This window comes from Helianthus annuus, chromosome 6 (assembly GCF_002127325.2).
Source record: "Helianthus annuus cultivar XRQ/B chromosome 6, HanXRQr2.0-SUNRISE, whole genome shotgun sequence".
In the NCBI taxonomy this organism is placed as follows: Eukaryota; Viridiplantae; Streptophyta; class Magnoliopsida; order Asterales; family Asteraceae; genus Helianthus; species Helianthus annuus.
The window spans coordinates 138,529,841-138,548,832 of NC_035438.2; the positions used below are offsets into that span (position 1 = coordinate 138,529,841).

Sequence of the window (18,992 nt, forward strand, 5' to 3'; positions counted from 1 at the left end):
GCAGTGGGCCAATAAGCGTCCAACATGCTGTACCTGATCGTGCTGCACGATGGCCAATCGTACAAGAGACAAAAAGGTATACAAGGACGCACACGTGGCACCAATCAGTGCGCGCCAACCACTGCTCCATGATCTCCACTTCGCCGCTGATGACAGACAAGACAACAAGAACAGTCGTCAGGACACGTGGATCCATTCAGAGCGCGCCAGCTACCCTCTCGCCCAGAATCACTAGCGGTCGTGGCATAGGGGACAGAACGGAATTCCTTGTTGTCGTCTATAGGCCCAAGGCCCATCAGTCCATCTCCTTCACAAACCACCACAGCTATAAATAGTGAACTTCACCTCCAGGTTTAAAGATCACTCTCTTACTCTCTCACTTTATACACACACTATTATCCTCAAAACAAATATTTATTCTCACGCCGAAGAATATGGAGTTCAATACTTTAGGTACATCAATGATATTAAAAGTTTGCCATGGTGAGATGTTAAGGAGTTATGTAGAATAAAGTTGATTAACTACGAGCAGAATACTTACAATCAACATGTGTTGAGGTTTATAAAAAGATAAGCTCGTGGAGGTTTCAAATACTCGAAGCCTCAAGAACCAAAGCGCATCGTATCAAGAACGAAAGTAGATCCAAAAACGGGGAAGTATGTTGTGACACTTAAATACAAGAGGCCGAATGTTTTGAAGGCGATACCATTCCACGAAATGGAGCAGGATATCTACAAATATTTCAAGTTGTGGCGTTATGATAAAAAGATGGGTGAGGCAGTGATTGCGTTATGTGAAGGCGAGAAGAACGGGAGAACTCTACGTGTGTTGATCCGAGGTGGCTAGTAAACATGTCTAATAAAAATATAGTGATTTTATTCTTCAACAAAATATTCTTTGCAAATGAAGACAGAGAGCAAGCAATGCAATTTCAAAGAGTTGTTAGAATTTGTTTTGCATATGAAATACACTCCGGTCATATGCGGGAGAGTAATTGGAGAGAGTTGGAGAAAATATAGGAAGAAAAAGAGAAAGAGAAGAAAAGATTAGAGAAGATTGTTGCGAAGACAAAGAACACATCTATCTCAAGATACAAGTTCACGAAACCGCCGATAACAAATCAAACATCGAAGAGGAGCTTTGAAGAGCATAGAAAAGAATCTCGGGAGCGGGTTTTCGGATTGAACGAATGAAGTCTTGAAGACCTACAAAGACAAGACTGCAACAATATCCAAGGGGGACTCTATTGGTGCACTTATGTCTAATGCATGCGTCTTTGTTTGAGTCCATATGAATAAGTAGCATAACGATAGCTTAATGTTTATGTTTGTGTTGTTTGGTTTTGAAAAGGATTGTAAAAGAAATGTTATGCTGCCGAAATTTCTATGAAAGAGGTATATTATAAAAAGTGTTCACTAACCAACTGGGGTGTCTCAGTTGGCCAGTCCCACCCTTTCTCTCCCAAGAGACCCGGGTTCGACTCCAGGGAAGGTCACCAGCCTCCCACCTCTTCCATGGGGAAACGGATCGACTCAGTATAGGGTATTAACCCCCAGGTGGCTATGGGACTAAACTAACCTGCGGAGTGTCACACTTCGGCGGTTGGGAGGACCGTGGAATATCCCCCCCCCCCCTAAAAAGTGTTCACTAGTTCAATATATGGATTCTGCACTTATATTGGATTCGTAGATTTTCGTACGTGTGCTATTCAAGTCATTTCAAGTCTTATACGCGTAAAAAAAGTCCTTTAGTTTTTTTTTTTCTAAAAAATTAAATGACAATATTGTATAAGTTAAAACGAAAAGTATAGTTGAAAGCAAATGAATGGTCAGAAAAAATAAACCAATAAGTCTCGAGCAATTCAAACTAGTGTGTCTATTAAACCGGTCACCTTAAACCAAAAGCCACAATATTAGCAGTCGAATTTCCGCTCAATTCCATCTCCGGTTTACTAACCTTAAACCCAATGCTACTTATGGTAAAAAAAAACCTAGTAATTTAATTGAGCGGGCAACAAAAGCCACAATATTAGCAGTCGAATTTCCGCTCAATTCCATCTCCGGTTTACTAACCTTAAACCCAATGCTTGTTGGTAGACGGGCAATAAGCTGCGCCGCCACCCCCTTATTGCAAAACTACATTGTTGAGTAGTCAAAAAAAAAAATTTATTATTTTTGATTTACTTTTAACTTACACTAAGATCATGTGTTATGGTACCAGGACGAGGGTACGGAGCGCCTACATGGCCTTTGGGGTCACGGGGAACACCATGACACTCCCTCGGTCCCACAAATTTGTGGTGAGCACAACATTACCATCTCGCTCGTCACACGGAAAAAAGACCAGGAGAAATACGGGAAAGGAAGCTGATGTGGAGTACGCAAGAGGGAGAGAACACCACAGCGGTACTACGACATAATGTAGAGAGCGGAACGGAAGAGCAGATCAGACCGAGTATAATGCTTAACATAAATCGTACAATAGGTGTTTAAAATACAAGTTTACCTTTTTAATGATTATTTTGGTTGGATTGTACATAAACCATCAAAATTCAATATTTTAACCATGTATACAAAATTCTTTAGTAAAAAAACCTTTAAAAAGAAACCACTACCACTAGTTCGGTACTTTAGCAGTCAACCATTCTTTAAAATACATGCGAATATTCAAGATTGTCATCCCTCGAATACTATGCTGTGGGTCCAAAATAAAATCATGATCAATATATTAATATGACTCTGGGCCTAGTGCTCATGGGAAACGAGGGAAGACTCTTGTCTTTTCGTCTTGCGTTTGATTCATGATCCCTTAAGGTTGTATCGGTTCTTCATTGTCGTGCCCTTGGGCGGATGAAGGGTCGGGTTTTCCCTGAAACTGGTGGTTTGGTGGGCTAGGGGCTTCGTGCATACAGGTTGGACTGTCATGAGGCTACCTTTCGGCCAATGGGTGCCGTGTACGGACTACCCGACGTTGCTTAAGTTGGACGTTTAAATATATATATATATATATATATATATATATATATATTAATATTAATACCTAAAAATATCACTTTTTATGGTCAGGGAAAGAGATCACATGTTTCATTTCACATAACCAATTCAAAATCAAATTCAATATCAAAATCCAACTTTTAAACATCTTTCTTCCATCCACCATTCTTAAATCCCAACAATGTCCCTCACAATTAACCTCAAGATCACAATTAAACAACCTCTCAAACACCAAAACCCTAATCACAAATCTTGAAAATGTCCCTCACAGTTAACCTCAACATCACCCCTTTAAACACCCATTTCAATCCGAAACCCAAAACCCATAAAACTCCCACCTTTTTAACAACACCCATTTACCATTCCAACAAATTAACCCATAAAAATCCCACCTTTCTTACCCACCATACCCACAAAAAGATGACGTCATCACATGTGATCAAGAGTTCTTTGATTGACCCAGATGGTGGGGTGCTTGTTGATCTCATTGTTCCAGAAGATCAAAGGGGTTTGAAATGTGTAGAAGCTGAGGGGATGGTGAAAGTGGGGTTGACAAAGATTGATTTGGAGTGGGTGCATGTGGTTAGTGAAGGGTGGGCTAGTCCTTTGAAGGGGTTTATGAGGGAAGATGAGTATTTGCAGAGTTTGCATTTTGGGTCTTTGAGGATTGATGGATGTAGAGTGAATATGTCTTTGCCTATTGTGTTGGCTATTGATGATGAGACTAAAGAGAGGATTGGTGGAGATAAGGATGTGGCTTTGGTTGGGCCTGATTCTAACACAGTTGCTATTTTACGAAGGTTTGTGTTTCTGTCCTACATCTTGGTTATGATCAATGACTAGAGTAAATTACAAAAATCGTCGTTTATGTATGTCACTTATTACAAATTGTGTCCTTTGTCTTTAATAATTACAAAAAATTTACTCAATGTTTGCAAACCCTTGCAAGTTATGTCCTTTAGCCCTAACTCAGTTAATTTTTGTGGTTAAATCTGACCAAATGGACCCCATATGACGACGGTAAATACCCTCATGTGGGGTTCATTTGGTCAGATTTAACCACAAAAATTAACTGAGTTAGGGCTAAAGGACATAACTTGCAAGGGTTTGCAAACATCGAGTACGTTTTCTGTAATTATTGAAGATAAAGGACACAGTTTGTTTGCAATAAGTGACATACATAAAGGACAATTTTTGTAATTTACTCATGATTTTATTGTTAGTTATGATTAAAATATTACGCTTATGATTATTTGTATAAATGTAGTTGAGACGTGTATGTGTATAGAATGTGAAGTCAAAATAATCAGTTTTGAGGGTGTTTGGTTGTGCTATCCAAATAATTACCGTGGGTTTTTGAAGTTAAAATAGTTAATTTTGAAGGGCTTCCCATTCCTGACATGTTTAAGACACTTTAAGAAAAGAGTTAACTTTCGTTTTGCTCCCTGTGGTTTGGTCATTTTAACGGTTTTGCTCCAATAGTTTAAAAATAGCCATTTTCCTCCTTGATCTTTCGAGTTTGTCGCCAGTTTGCTCCCTGGCTCTAACTCAGTTAAAAACGTTCAATTAAAAGTAGGGTTATTTCTATAATTTACTCCCTGGCTCTAACTCAATTAAAACATTTAGTTGAAAGTCGCGGTAGTCGTGGTTGGCATGTGGTAGTTGCAGGTGGTGGTGGATGGTGGTGGCCGGTAGAAAGAGTGGTTGGAAAGATGGTGGATCAGAAAAGAATTACTTATATACATGTAAATAAACAAGTTATTAGTTTATTTAGGTGAAAAGACTTACATGCCCTTGCTTTTATCTATAAAATTACCAAAATACCCTTCTAGTTAATGGATATTTTGGATGGAGTTAGAGGCGGGGAGCAAAATGACGTTAAGTTAGAAAAATCAGGGAGGAAAATGGCTATTTTTAAACTATTGGCGCAAAACCGTTAAAATGACCAAATCACAGGGAGCAAAATGGAAGTTAACTCTTAAGAAAAAGTACACTATGTAATTTAATCCTTTTTAAAAAATAATTAAAATTATGAGGCTAGGCTCATCATTTCTCCTTCTTGGTACATAAAACATACAAGTGTCTTATAGACATGAGGTATAAAGTAGTTAAACGAGTCGTATTCTTGTTTGATACTCGTGTTAATCGCGTCGTCTCTGACATGTTAAGAAGCATGATAAGACCTGTTTTGCCAGCCCTTTTGAGCGCTTGTGTAACCCTTCTTATGGTTATTCTATAGCATTTAGGTCAAAGTAATCATATTTGGATGATTATTTGTATAAATGTAGTTGAGACATGTATGTGGATTGAATGTGAAGTCACAATAATCAGTTTTGAGGGTGTTTGGTTTTGCTATCGAAATGATTATTGTGGTTTGAAGTTTGAATCTGGTTTCCGTTGGTTTCTACCTTTAACTTCTTGTAGGTCGCATGCCTAGCGTATGCTGCGCTTTACCTGGTCCTATTAGCTAGCAAGGTATCTGTGGCCCCCTTGAGTTTTCCGGTTACAACTTCTTGGTTATTCGGAAAAAAAAATTACCTAAGTGTGCTTGCAAAATTTAGTCTTTATTCATATTACATGTCTTTCCTATCGTTTTTCTTTGGATAAATCACGATATGCTATAGTTATGACTTTCAAGAAACTATTTCTTTTACATCGAAATGATTGATTATAACTCTTATGGCGAGATAAAAAATAATGACGTTTTTCTTACAACTTTACATCAATGTTTTTTTTTTTTTTTTTTTTTTTTTTTTCTAATTTTGATGTTCTATCTTCAAGCATATGAGTTCAAGATATAGAAATCATGAACTTGATATTAAGCTCAATTACGAATATTAATATGATGATGAACCGCTTGAATATTTGAATGCATTTGTTTGAGATCTACCAAGATATGCAAGTTTGTCAATTTATCATTTTTTTCTCATATCTAATAGTATTTCCGCTCGGCTTGTCCATAGCATAGTTATTAAAGTCACTAGGCGCATAGCGAGGGCCTGATAAAAATAAAGCGCATAATGAAAAAAATTTAAAAATATATTAGGTATTAGAAAAAAAATACTATTCTTCAAATAAAATAAACAAAGTCTATTATGTAACACTTTATATTATCTAATTAGTACCAAAATATTAGTGTATTAGTGTTGAAAAGTAATTTCCCTTGATTAAAAGTAGAATCTTGTCGGAATTTAGCCGGAAACTCTCCGGAATCTAGGAATCGTGCCGGAATATGCGCCTGAACCATCACCTGGAGAGTTAAAGCGCAATTTCCTCGACTTAAAGCGCAACTGCCTCGCCTCGCCCAAAAAATGGGCCTAGGCGCAAGAGGCGATGGCTTTTAACAACGACGGTCCATAGTATAAAATTGAAATGTATAATTCACATCATGACTTACATATCTTTTTTTTCTGGTATCAGCATTGAGATATACAAACACAACAAAGAAGAACGGATCGCTCGAACATGGGGAACCACGGCTCCCGGATTACCTTATGTTGAAGAAGTAATAACTCCAGCTGGCAATTGGCTCATCGGTGGAGATCTAGAAGTATTATCTCCAATTAAATACAATGACGGTCTTGACAGTTACAGACTCTCCCCCAAGCAACTTCGTGAAGAATTTGATCGCCGTCAGGCGGATGCGGTTTTCGCTTTTCAGTTAAGAAATCCGGTTCATAATGGGCATGCGTTGTTGATGAATGACACGCGTAAAAGACTTTTAGATTTGGGTTACAAGAATCCAATTCTTTTGCTTCATCCTTTAGGGGGTTACACAAAAGCCGACGATGTGCCATTGGATGTACGCATGGAACAGCATAGCAAGGTATCCTATATGCTTTTATAATAAAAATGTATATTGAAATATTAGTTTCGAATGTTTGACAAAAAGTCAAAACAATGGTCATAAGGGTCAATGCTTATGATTTTAATAACTTAGGGTGATTTTTTTTTTACATTTTGAGAAGCATAAGAGTGGTGTTTTTAGATAAATGTGAAATTACTAAACTACCCTTGGCGTAAGAAAACTGATTATTAAGGTAAATTGAAAATTGCGAGCTTATCATATAAATCTGGTATTAAACTCTTCAATTTTTTTTTATTTTTCTATTTAAATGTCAATTTATGTACTCAAATATTTTAAATTTACTGAATTTTTCGTTAGCTGTAATTTATTAAGATTTTGATTGTATTTCAGGTATTAGAAGATGGAGTGCTTGACCCTGAGACTACCATCGTGTCTATATTTCCATCGCCAATGCATTACGCGGGTCCCACTGAAGTACAGTGGCATGCTAAGGCAAGAATAAATGCTGGTGCTAATTTCTACATCGTGGGTCGTGATCCGGCTGGGATGGGTCATCCTACTGAGAAACGAGACTTATATGATCCCGATCATGGTAAAAAGGTGTTAAGCATGGCTCCGGGATTGGAGAAGTTGAATATTTTGCCATTCAGGGTACGTCTTTATATTTCGTTCTTGTGGGATTATGTATAGGTGGGAAATGGGTATGCGAGTAACGGGCTAAAAGTGTTGTTCTTTGTGTGGGTTGGGTTGACCAGAAACACTTTTGTGTCCCTTTCCTTTTGAAGTTTTAAAAAAGAGTAAAGTACACGGATGGTCCCTGTTGTCGACCAAAAGTACATGGATGGTACCTGTGGTTTGAACTTTGTAACGAATTTAGTCCCCAACGTTTGCCAAAAGTACATAGATGGTCCCTGTGGTTTGCCATTTGTAACACATTTAGCCACTACCTCGGACATGTTAAAACCTTTAGATTTGTTAGCTAGGGACTAAATACGTTATAAAATGCAAACCACAGGGACCATCGTGTACTTTTGAAAAGCTAGGGACCAAATTCAAAATTTTGGTTAACCACAGGGACCATCTGTGTACTTTACTCTTTAAAGAATGTAGTGTCAAGTTTGATTGGAACGGCTATATTATCCCAATAACGATCTAATTTCTTGAATAAAATGATTTAGGAGGCTTTTGCATTAGAAATACATTTATGGGCTCTTTTTTACCTGTTCGGCCCATATGAAAATGCTCTTTCTAAGCTTGATATTTTCTCTCATTTGACCCGCATGATATAGATAAAATATAACTTGAATCATCCTTTTGATAAGTGAACGGATTAAAGTTGCCACCTCTCTGTTTATCATGATATAAGTGCGTCTTAATCTAATAAATTATTGTTGCAGGTTGCAGCATATGACACAGTAGCTAAAGAGATGGCTTTCTTTGATCCTTCACGTGCTAAAGACTTTCTTTTCATATCCGGGACCAAGGTACGCCGTTATCAGAAATTTATATTTTTATGTATTATTGTCTTAAGTGTTTGTATGTTTTCAAACACTCTAAACAAATATTAGACCAGCCCTTTGAGACCTTAAAGTAGTGAGAAACCTACATGATCCATGCTGCATACCCTCATAAACAAATGTGGTATAACAAAATGAAATAAAAAAAATAGAGTTAAATGCCATATTAGTCCCTATGGTTTGGGCCATTTTGCCAGTTTAGTCCAAAGGTTTCATTCTGTGGGTCCAAAAAGGTTTTTCACCGTTGCCATTTTTAGTCCACTGGGTTAACTTCATCCATTTTTTTGTTAACGAAAAGGGCGATTTGGTCATTTTATATGTAATTCTGTTAACTAGAAGGGCAATTTGGCCATATAAAATGATCGAATTGCCCTTTTCGTTAACAGAAATAATGGATGAAGTTAACCCAATGGACTAAAATGGCAATGGTGAAACCTTTTTAGACCCACGTGCGAAAAATGAAAACTTTGGACTAAACTGGCAAAATGGCCCAAACCACAGGGACTAAAATGGCATTTAACTCAAAAGAAATATATATAGTAAAATGAAATTAAAAAAAAAACATTGTTTTCTTGAAATGAAACTTGTTAAAACTTCTGAATTAAGCACTCATTCTGCAACACATTTTAAGTTTTGACTACCTTTTGTTGATTTCAGATGAGAAGTTTTGCAAGAACAGGGGAGAGTCCTCCGAATGGTTTTATGTGTCCGGGAGGATGGGACGTTTTGGTCAAATACTACGCGAGCTTACAAGCTGCACCCTCGGTAGTATCCGCATAGACATCTTAAATTTATAACAGAGTTCAAGACGACTCGATTCTTGCTATCGCGTATGCTAATATGCTGAGTTAGCGCCCCAATAACATGACCTGCACAGCGATTTTGATTTTTGAGTCATGCTTTCTTTTATCTTCTGATTTTGTTTTTGTTTTTTCTAGTTGTGTGATAAATGTTTTTTAAGTATCCTCTAACTAAGTTTGTATTGATTCATTTTTAGAATGACCCTTGGAGTATTGGTGTTTGCTTTTTTGCATATTAGTTTTGTTTATTAAGTTGGAATTTTTTTTCTTTAAATAGAAAAAAATGGTCTTTAATTAAAGAGAAAACTGTTGCAATTGATGTTATAACTAGGGCTGTAAACGAATCGAACGAACATGAACAAGGTCATGTTCGTGTTCGTTCGTTAATGAGATTAGCATGTTTGCGAACTGTTCACGAACGCATACCAAACATAAGTTTATGTTCATGTTCGTTCGTTAAGGAAATTTAGTTGTCCACGAACAGTTCGTGAACATTAGTCTCGAACACAAACGAACACAAGCAAATAAAAAAGAACGCAAACGAACATTTAACTTGAAAATAAAAAAATAAAAATATTAACATTGGATATAAGTAGTTAAATACAACCATCAAATGATAAATCAAAACATAAGAAGTCTAATACACCACCAAACAATGAATGAACTTTAACTAACTTAGACATAATTATCCCCAAAAATGTCTAATCATGTCCAAATTTTAGCTAACTTAGAAAAAATAGGGTTTCAAGTTTTCAATATGTTTAGATAAAAGGTTTATTATTTATTATTTTTTGACATAATCAAACGAACACGGACGAATGTAACCGAACATATTACACGTTCACGAACGCAGTCGAACGAACGAGACCTATGTTCGTGTTCGTTCGCTAAGCTAACCGAACGGAATTTTTTGTTCATGTTCGTTCGTTAAGCTAATCGAACGAACATAAACAAACTTCCCGCCAAACGGTTCAAGAACTGTTCGCTGAACGTTCGGTTCGTTTACAGCCCTAGTTATAACTGTAAATTTACCAACAAGGTCATATGAACCAATCTGAAATGTAAAATTTGAACCAAGAAATTCATCTAGGCTTGCAAATAAAAAACTAAAATATAAATAGAGTTAATTGCCCGGATGGTCCCTGTGGTTTCATGTTTTTTCACGTTTAGTCCCCACCTTTTGGACGGGGACTATCCGAGTAACAAAATGACAAACCATAGGGAGCATACCTGCTATTTCCAAACTAACTGACATCTACTATCTACTCAGGGGACTATCCGAGTAACAAAATAACAAACCATAGGAAACATACCTGCTATTTTTAAAAGGTGGGGACTAAATGTGAAAAAAACGTGAAATCACAGGGACCATCCGGACTCTATACATAAATAAATAAATTTTCGATGAAGCGTAAGTAATTGGCAGTATGTACATAGAGGTGCAAAGGAAATAGATTGGGAACCGAACCCGGTTTGGTCGGCTTCGGACCTGACCAGATATGTAGGGTTGACATCCGGTGGTGCCTCTATGCTTTTAAACCGATTTAAACTAGGTCACACCAGACTCGAACCGGTTAAAACCCGATCCTTACAAACTGGTTCCAGTCCGAACTGATTGGGCCAGAACTCAGATTTAACTTTTGTTGGCCGAATCCGACACGGTTTGGGTCTAGAAATCGATTTATGCACCTTACATTCGTCATGGGCTTCACCTCAGGTCCAAGTCCTTGGAAATCCCTTAGTCCTACAAGTCAATATTTGACTTGAGATTAAGATTTCACAAGAATCTTTTAAACGATCTGACCAAGCAAGGTGAACAAGTGTCAACACCGCATTTTTTTTAAACGACAAATGTAACTCCTATTCTAACTTACATTAAAATTCTAAACTACTCTTTGCTCAGGTTTGAACCTGACACCTCAAGTTCAAACACCCATCTCACATTTATTTGATACATTTGGTTATGTGTGCCTTTGTAAATATACAATTAGTTGTTTGAGTATATAGATTTTCGCCTACATCTGTGTGTGGGGTGTTAGACAGTTTGGAATGTATTGGGTATGGTTATTTTAGGATGTACAAATAGTTTTGCTATTTGTGGGATGTATTGGTTATGGTTGTTATGACTTATGTGCGTGTGAGGTGTAACACAATTTGCTTCTCCATATTGGAATTTTCAGTCAACAAAAGAGTCGAATAGGCAAGAACTAATATCACTTTAGGGAAAATGGAAATTAACCAAAGAATGATACAATTACAAGAACAAAGAGAGTAATCATACTATGTATATTTCATATGTTATTAACCGTCTTACGATCATGGAACCCTTAGCATAAAATCTAAACAACTCTTTGACCAATCCTTACACCCACTTTTGAGGTTATACATGATCATTTTAGTATTATCGGATTTTACTTATTTATAAACCGAATGGGAACAAGAATAAAAATGATAGGAGGTAGGAGATCTAAAGTAAGCCCTCATTCATGAGTATTCTTGTTTCATACAATGACGAACTCATAGTTTCAACCGGTCTACGCCCCTTGGTGGGGGTTCGGGGACAAAGCCCTATGTTGGCTCCAAAGGGCAAAGCCCGTAGTAATCAGTGACAATTTTGTCCATTATTAGTAATTGACCATTAGATGTATTTAGTCGTCAGTGGTAATTTGGTCACCAACAGTAACTTACTGTGTTACTTCTGACAGAGTATCTGTTGATGTTTTTCCACTGTCAACAATTATAACTGCCAACCAATAACTAAATGTTTTGATGATTCGTCCTCTATATAAGGAATGTCTTTGGTTTGATCATGAGATCTTGTTTTCATAGTGGATCTCTATGTTTGTTCTTGTTTTATCTGTGAAACATTTTTTTTAATGGTTAAACTTGCACATTATGGGATTTGAACCCATTATTAGGGGTGTAAACAAGCCTAAAGGCTCGAGAGCTACCCGTTATCGGCTCAGTTAGCTCGAACGGGCTGAGATTTAACAAGCCCGAGCTCGAGCCTGAAATAGAGCTCATTTAGTTATCGAGCCCGAGCTTAAAATACAAAGCTCGATTAGGCTCGCGAGCCTAACGAGCCCAAACAACATTTTATATTTTTTATATATAATATAATAATAACAATGATGATAACATTGACAAGCTGAGTTCAAGCCGAGCTTTGGCTCATTTAAGTGAGACTGAGCCGAGCTTTTAGCTCGTTTGAGGTTGTTCTCAAAATAACTCGAGCTTTGGATTTTACTCGCGAGCCGAGCTCGAGCTCAAATAAGTAGGCTCGGACCGAGCCGAGCTGAGCCCAAGCTCGAGCTTCATAAAAACATGACGAGCCAAGCTCAAGCCCAGTCGAGCTCGGGCTCGGCCCTGCTCATTTACACCCTTACCCATAATCTCTTACTATCTCAATCTTTATTTAATTCATCAACACCACTAGACTATTCCTAAATGGATCTGTGTGAAATATTTGTTTGAACTTTTAAGAGTACCATTGTAATCTTTACTATATGATAAAAGAAACCACTTTGGGGACACTTATCATCATATTAGGAGATCTCTTATAGATAATTATTATTTTAGTTTAATATCTTATGTATAATTATTATTTAGTTTAATCTTCTTCTCATTTATAATATTATTTATTTGAATTAATTATTACTTTTATATTTTTCTATTTACTTCTAATTCAAACTTAATTATCTAATTTGATCTTAACTATATATTTGAACATTTTGTTTAGTTTGGTATCAAATAGATTTTACGACACTTAAAATAAAATTAACTAATATTATTTATTATTTATACAATTACGGAGTTTTAAATAAAGGGTTAAATTTATTGATACTATGTTAACAAATTTTGCAACAACAGAATAAACTATTTTTATCACGAAAATCAAACTTTGTGTTAATATATATATTAAATATTTTTATTTTCACAATACAAAATTACATTTACTCGACCCATGTAATACATGAGGTTTTTTAAGATATAACTTTTTATTATTTGATGTATAAAATTAGATTTATTCAATTCGTACAATACACGGGGTTTTTTAAGGATATATATATATATATATATATATATATATATATATATATATATATTATTTAGTACAGAAAATTACACTTATTCAAACCGTGTAATACACATATTTTTAAAGATGTAATTTTTTTGTTATTTGGTATATAAAATTATATTTATTCAACCCGTGCAATAAATGAGGTTTTAAAAGATATATTGTTTTATTATTTAGTATATAAAATTTATTTATTCAACCCGTGTAATACACGTGGTTTTAAAGATATAACTTTTTATTTGCTATATACAATTACATATATTCAACCCGTACAATATTATTCTTATAGATATAACTTTTTATTATTTAATAAATAAAATTACATTTATTCAACTCGTGCAATAAATGAGGTTTTTAAAAATATATTGTTTTATTATTTAGTATATAAATTTATTTATTCAACCCGTATAAATTTATTTATTCAACACGGGGTTATAACCTAGTTTAATATGTAAGAAAAATTTAGACCCTACAAATTCTAAGACCTACGATAGGCCTTCAACATATTCTTTCTTCTTATCCGTCTAAAAATCTAATCAAAACCGTGATCTTCAACAATGGCGGAGCTTAGTGTAAAGTGGGGGTGCACCCGTCCCCATAATGTTTCGGTTAGAAGTGTAAAATTTTATATTTTTCGCCTGAAAATTTTAAAATTATATAGGATTGTCCTCCCCCCCCACCCCACACACACACAATTATTTTGCCTAAATATTTATAAAATATATAAACTGGGTCCTATGACTTTTTGTCCCCTCGGAACTTTGTTAGAAGTGTAAAATTTCATATTTTTCGCCTGAAAATTTTAAAATTATATAGGATTGTCTCCCCCCCCCCTCCCCCACACAAACAATTATTTTGCCTAAATATCTATCTCTTATACTAAAGCAAAATAATGTTGACTATTTGACCTTGATGTGGCAATACTCTTTGGCCAGAGAATTAGGTTTTTGAGCGGGACTGGCATTTCTCTTTCTTTTTAATTCACGCGGCTTCTCATCCTCTCTCTCCAATCAATCCAAACCCTGTATACGTTTCATCTTTCTTAAATTCATCTTTTTCAAAGTCAAACCCTAGATGCGAAGAAAAAAAATAAGCCAATGGATCTTCTGTTGATTTCTCAAACTCAAACCCTAATGGCGATTTCTCAAACTCAAAATATTGTTTCCCACCATTGATTTCTTGACCATCGGAAGAAGAAATTCATAAAGCTCTTGTGATTCATGTTTTGATCTTTGTAAGATTTCAAAATTCCATTCATATTTTCATTGATTTGTCTTTAATCGCTTGCAGATCTTCTATCATCTCAAGTTGAGCAAACAAGTGGAGTCTTCTCAATCGGAGTCGTATGTATGTTTCCTACACTGAATCTATCCCATTGTTAGATTTATATGAAGGTTTTTGGTATTCTTATAGATTTGGTAGAATTGTATTTTGATAATCAGTGTGTATCATCTTATAATCTGATCTCTCGTCCTATTTCATTATGTGGTAATTCATCTGTGGCTATTCATCGTATAATCTGATCTACACGCTTCTAACCAGAAACCTAGAACTCATCAGTAGTTCTCTTTATTCGGGTTAGTTTTTGCTGAAATTACTTTTGTTTCTTTTCTATTGTGTTTTCGATCTACTTATTTGTTTTGTTTAATATATGAATTTTTTGTTTTTGCCTCAGGTTGGTGCGCTTTTTTAGGTGATTGTTAATCTGCGCATGATTTATGTGGTATGCTTTAGTTTTTTCATGTAGCTATAGTTATTTGCTTTTATTTTTTGTCGAAAGTGTTGAATTTGGTAGTTTGTTGTTTCGTTTAGTTGATTGTTGTATTTGGGGTTTAGGGTTACTCTTTTCCTTATTATTCAGGTCTTTTTTGGGTAGAGGGTCCTGATGCGGAATATCTGTAGTGCATATTTATTTTGGTTATTGATGTGTTTATTTGCAATTTGCAGGTTTCTTTGTTGATGTTGCAGATAGATGGATCAACGGAAAGGACTGTAATTCGACAAAGTAACTCACCGGATTCCTCTCTGTCGTTTCATTTCTACAATTAATTCTTCAATCAGTACATGTTTCAACATAATCCATCATATATTCTACTTATTAGTATAGTTTATTCCGTTAATCTCATGTATTCTATATGTTTTTCTTTGTAATAATCAAAAGCCCTAAAACTTTAGGGAGAAAGTGTTCTTTGTTTCGAAATTTATATATCGTTTTCCTAAATTGATTTAGGTATTTTGTTTATTCTATTCATGTTTTTTGTTTTCGGTGTGTTATCAGTTGATGATTTCGTGGATTATGTATGTCTCAATTATCATTCGAAACAATTATCCCATCAGTCGTTTCAAGTAATCGTTATAGTTGTTATACATCATAGTGATGTATGATATGGTAGAGTTTTAATTGAGTAATTATGATTTGTTTGCATCTATATACTTTAATATATATATATATATATATATATATATATATATAGATCAAGTATTTTTATAAGAAATCTAATTACAAACAGTGGGGATTGAGAATATGATTACTGGTTGAATGAGGTGTTTGATGAAATGTCTGAGTGAATGTCTGATGTTTGTTTGCTTGTGTTTAGTTTTGTTTGATTGTGTGTTATGGTTTTTTGTTTACAGAAAATGGAGAAGCTTTTATTGAATGCAGACCGGTTGTCGAAAAAGTCGATGATTGATGCGGTTAAACCATAGCAACTTTTTGCATTTGATTTGATCAATATGTTATATAACTCCTGACTTTTTTAGACTAACAACTTTAGCTGAGTTTAGACTAACTTAAATTATGAAAATTTATGATGCAGAATATTGATCCTGCTAAAAGACCGGGTGCAGGACCTGGTGGTTATGAGTCACTAAAGAATCATCGTTCTTTTAAGGAGTTGATTGGCATGATATAAAGTCAAAGCTATACTTGTATTGGAGAAGCTATTTCTAAAGGCCAAAGAAGTAATTCTACCTTGATACATTATACATATTATCATCCAACTTTCTACAGGCTCCCAATGCAGCTCCGCATGTCCTGCGGACACGAATGCAACTCCGAAATAACCGGGCCTGCGTGAGGAGTTTTTGCACCATTTAAAGGAAGTTTTTTTTATTTTTTTTATTTTTTTTGCTGTGAAATGCACTTTTGTATAAAAATGTGAAATTTTGACCTTTTAATGCACTTTTCACTTTTGTATAAAAAAAATACAGCCGCTACAGATTTTACTAAATATCGGCGATATCGCCGATATTGTCACTGGCCGAGATAATGCCGATATTACAAAACGAATTTTTGGGCTACCACCGATAACCGAGATATCGACGCTATAGCGCCGAGATTAACTGCATAGCCACTACTATGGATGTATGTCCTTTATCCCTTTTTTTCATTCATATTATTATTATTATTATTATTATTATTATTATTATTATTATTATTATTATTATTATTATTATTTATGTTTCTTAAATTCTTTTGATTCTTATTTATTTAGAATGCTAATGTATAATAGCATACAAATTGTTTGTGGACAACTGGGATGTAGAAGGATCTTTTAAGCCATTGCATTTATGAATCCAATAAGGCAAGCTTTTGTTCGATCCACTATTTGAAGGCATTTTGGGTATTGTTTTTTTTCCAACAAGGCAAGTTGTCACATATACTTATGTTTATTGGATCAAGCTTTATGTGGTTTTAGTTGACTGAATGTGTGCATCAACGCAAGCTTTTCTCTAGATCCATAATTTAAGGTAATGTGGGAGAACGATAGTGATGATGATGTGTGACCATGCAGGGTATCGGCTTTAGTCTCTTTCTCTATCGCTTTCGCCGGAACAAATCACGACTATTCCAGCGATGGTTTTTAGTGTGGATCAAAGCTGCTGTATGATGGCAATGTGGCTAAGTCCTAGCGGTGGCAGTGGTTTCAAACAGAATGTTCCGGCAACAGAGGTGTGTACCTGGTCGACGTTCTCGAATAGGTTGTCGCTGAGGTAAGTTTGGTCGTTGTTTTTTCTGAAGATGGGTTTGCTATTTTGCTTTAGGGTTTTCTCAAATTATGTACTTGCCTATGATTCATTTACATGTACTTTTCAATCAAACGAAAGAAAAGAAAATAAATTGTTCATTAACTTTAATGATCATTTATACGCGCTTTTATTTTTATGTGTTTTTTTTTCTTTTCGCAAATCCGATCGACTAACATTCATTTTCTTATCAAAAGTAGGAATCGAGTAGCATCGCAGGTTCATCTCCAATGATTAACCGATTTATGATAAGTAATATGTAGCAAACTTTGGTAATAGAGTTTGAAACTAATTTGGATGATTTGGTATTCTATGGTTTGTGTTTAATTTAACTGATTTGTATTTTGTTTTTTTTTTGTGGATTTTTGTTTCTGGAAGATGCAGTGACAATTGTCGGAGGAAGACCGACGGAAGACGGAGGCACAGGCGTTGGTCGTCAGCGATAATGAAGGTTGTTAAACTCATCATGCTTATGGTTATCTGATTATTCAGGGTTAAAGATATCTATCTTTTATATTGTAACAACTGTCACGAAAATCCATAATTAGGATGGTAATTAGCTATTAAGGAAACACTAATTGAGAAACCCAAGTGATTCCGCATAAACCCTAAAATTTTCATAACAATCGGAATCAGGATCAGGGCCCCTAAAACTCAGGGGGGTTAAACCCTAGTGGACGTTTATCCTCTAAATTCGTTGTAGAAACGAAAATTGTTCGTTTAACTTACTCAGCAAGGCTATCTAGGACACGAAACAACCTAGGCTAAGAAATAGACCCGTCTCCCCACGCGACGGGTACACATGTCTTCTTCGCGTGGCGCGAGGGAACGCATTTTTCAGATATAAATAGGGGACGTTGGCACTTGAATTTTGGTGTTACTTCGACGTCCAAATTCACCTTATGCACTGAGTTATAGTCGAAACAGTTCACAACACACACGATTATCGAAACACTGCCGCAATCAGGGTACTAACTAGATCGCTATTACGATTCAACGTCCGATCGATTATAACTATCCAACAATAGTCCAGGTGCTGCTCAATTGAGCTTGTACTTTGATTATTCGTCGTGATTTCGACTTGAATATTAGAGTGTTGTTCGAATTCGGACTATGCTCTGTTATTCGTTGTGAATCCGATTGAATTATCAAGTATTGCACTGATTAATCGTTGTGAAGGTTTAATCTCGTGAATTGACGTAATTGCTGTATTAGTTACTAACCTGCCTGTGTGTGCATTGTGTTAAATTAGGTTTAATCAAGGCTAATCAGTAGGCTTATCTATTTGCTCGTTAATCTGCAATGTGAGTCATTCTTCTTTTTAAATTGTTTTCTCACAGTTTGTGAGTAAGTATTACAAAACTCCAAGTTATTTTCAAAGGTTATAATTACAGGGATTAAGTCTATGTAATCCCCATATTACAGCCGGTATGTGGGGTTTTGTATACATTACTTGTTTCCCGTCACACTTGGACAAACGGGTGGCCAAGGGGTGATCTGACCACAGTCACAGACACCATTGGACAAATGGGCTAGCCAATGGTTGGTCGAGTGACAAATACTGTGGGTAGTTGGTTTGATATCAGAAACATTGTAATTCCCCTTAATACTGTAATTTATAACTAACGGGTCGTTTTCAGTAAACAGAATGATTCACTCAGTATTTCCCCGCTGACAAAACCTTTTCCAAACATGTTTCAGGTGATCTGTGTGATCCAAGAAAAGTGCAGTAAAGCACTACAAGCTCAGAGAAGTGGCTCATTGTGAAT

General features: G+C 35.6%; 1 protein-coding gene across 1 annotated transcript; it reads left to right on the forward strand.

Annotated features, from left to right (window-relative positions):
• Window positions 1-3,100: 3,100 nt before the first annotated feature.
• On the forward strand, window positions 3,101-9,354 carry LOC110865893 (ATP sulfurylase 2). The gene is made up of 5 exons (XM_022115232.2): window positions 3,101-3,794; window positions 6,415-6,820; window positions 7,193-7,453; window positions 8,200-8,286; window positions 8,977-9,354. Exons 1-5 carry the CDS (start codon window positions 3,253-3,255, stop codon window positions 9,097-9,099), a joined length of 1,419 nt encoding a protein of 472 aa, XP_021970924.1. The 5' UTR covers window positions 3,101-3,252; the 3' UTR covers window positions 9,100-9,354.
• Window positions 9,355-18,992: the final 9,638 nt, after the last annotated feature.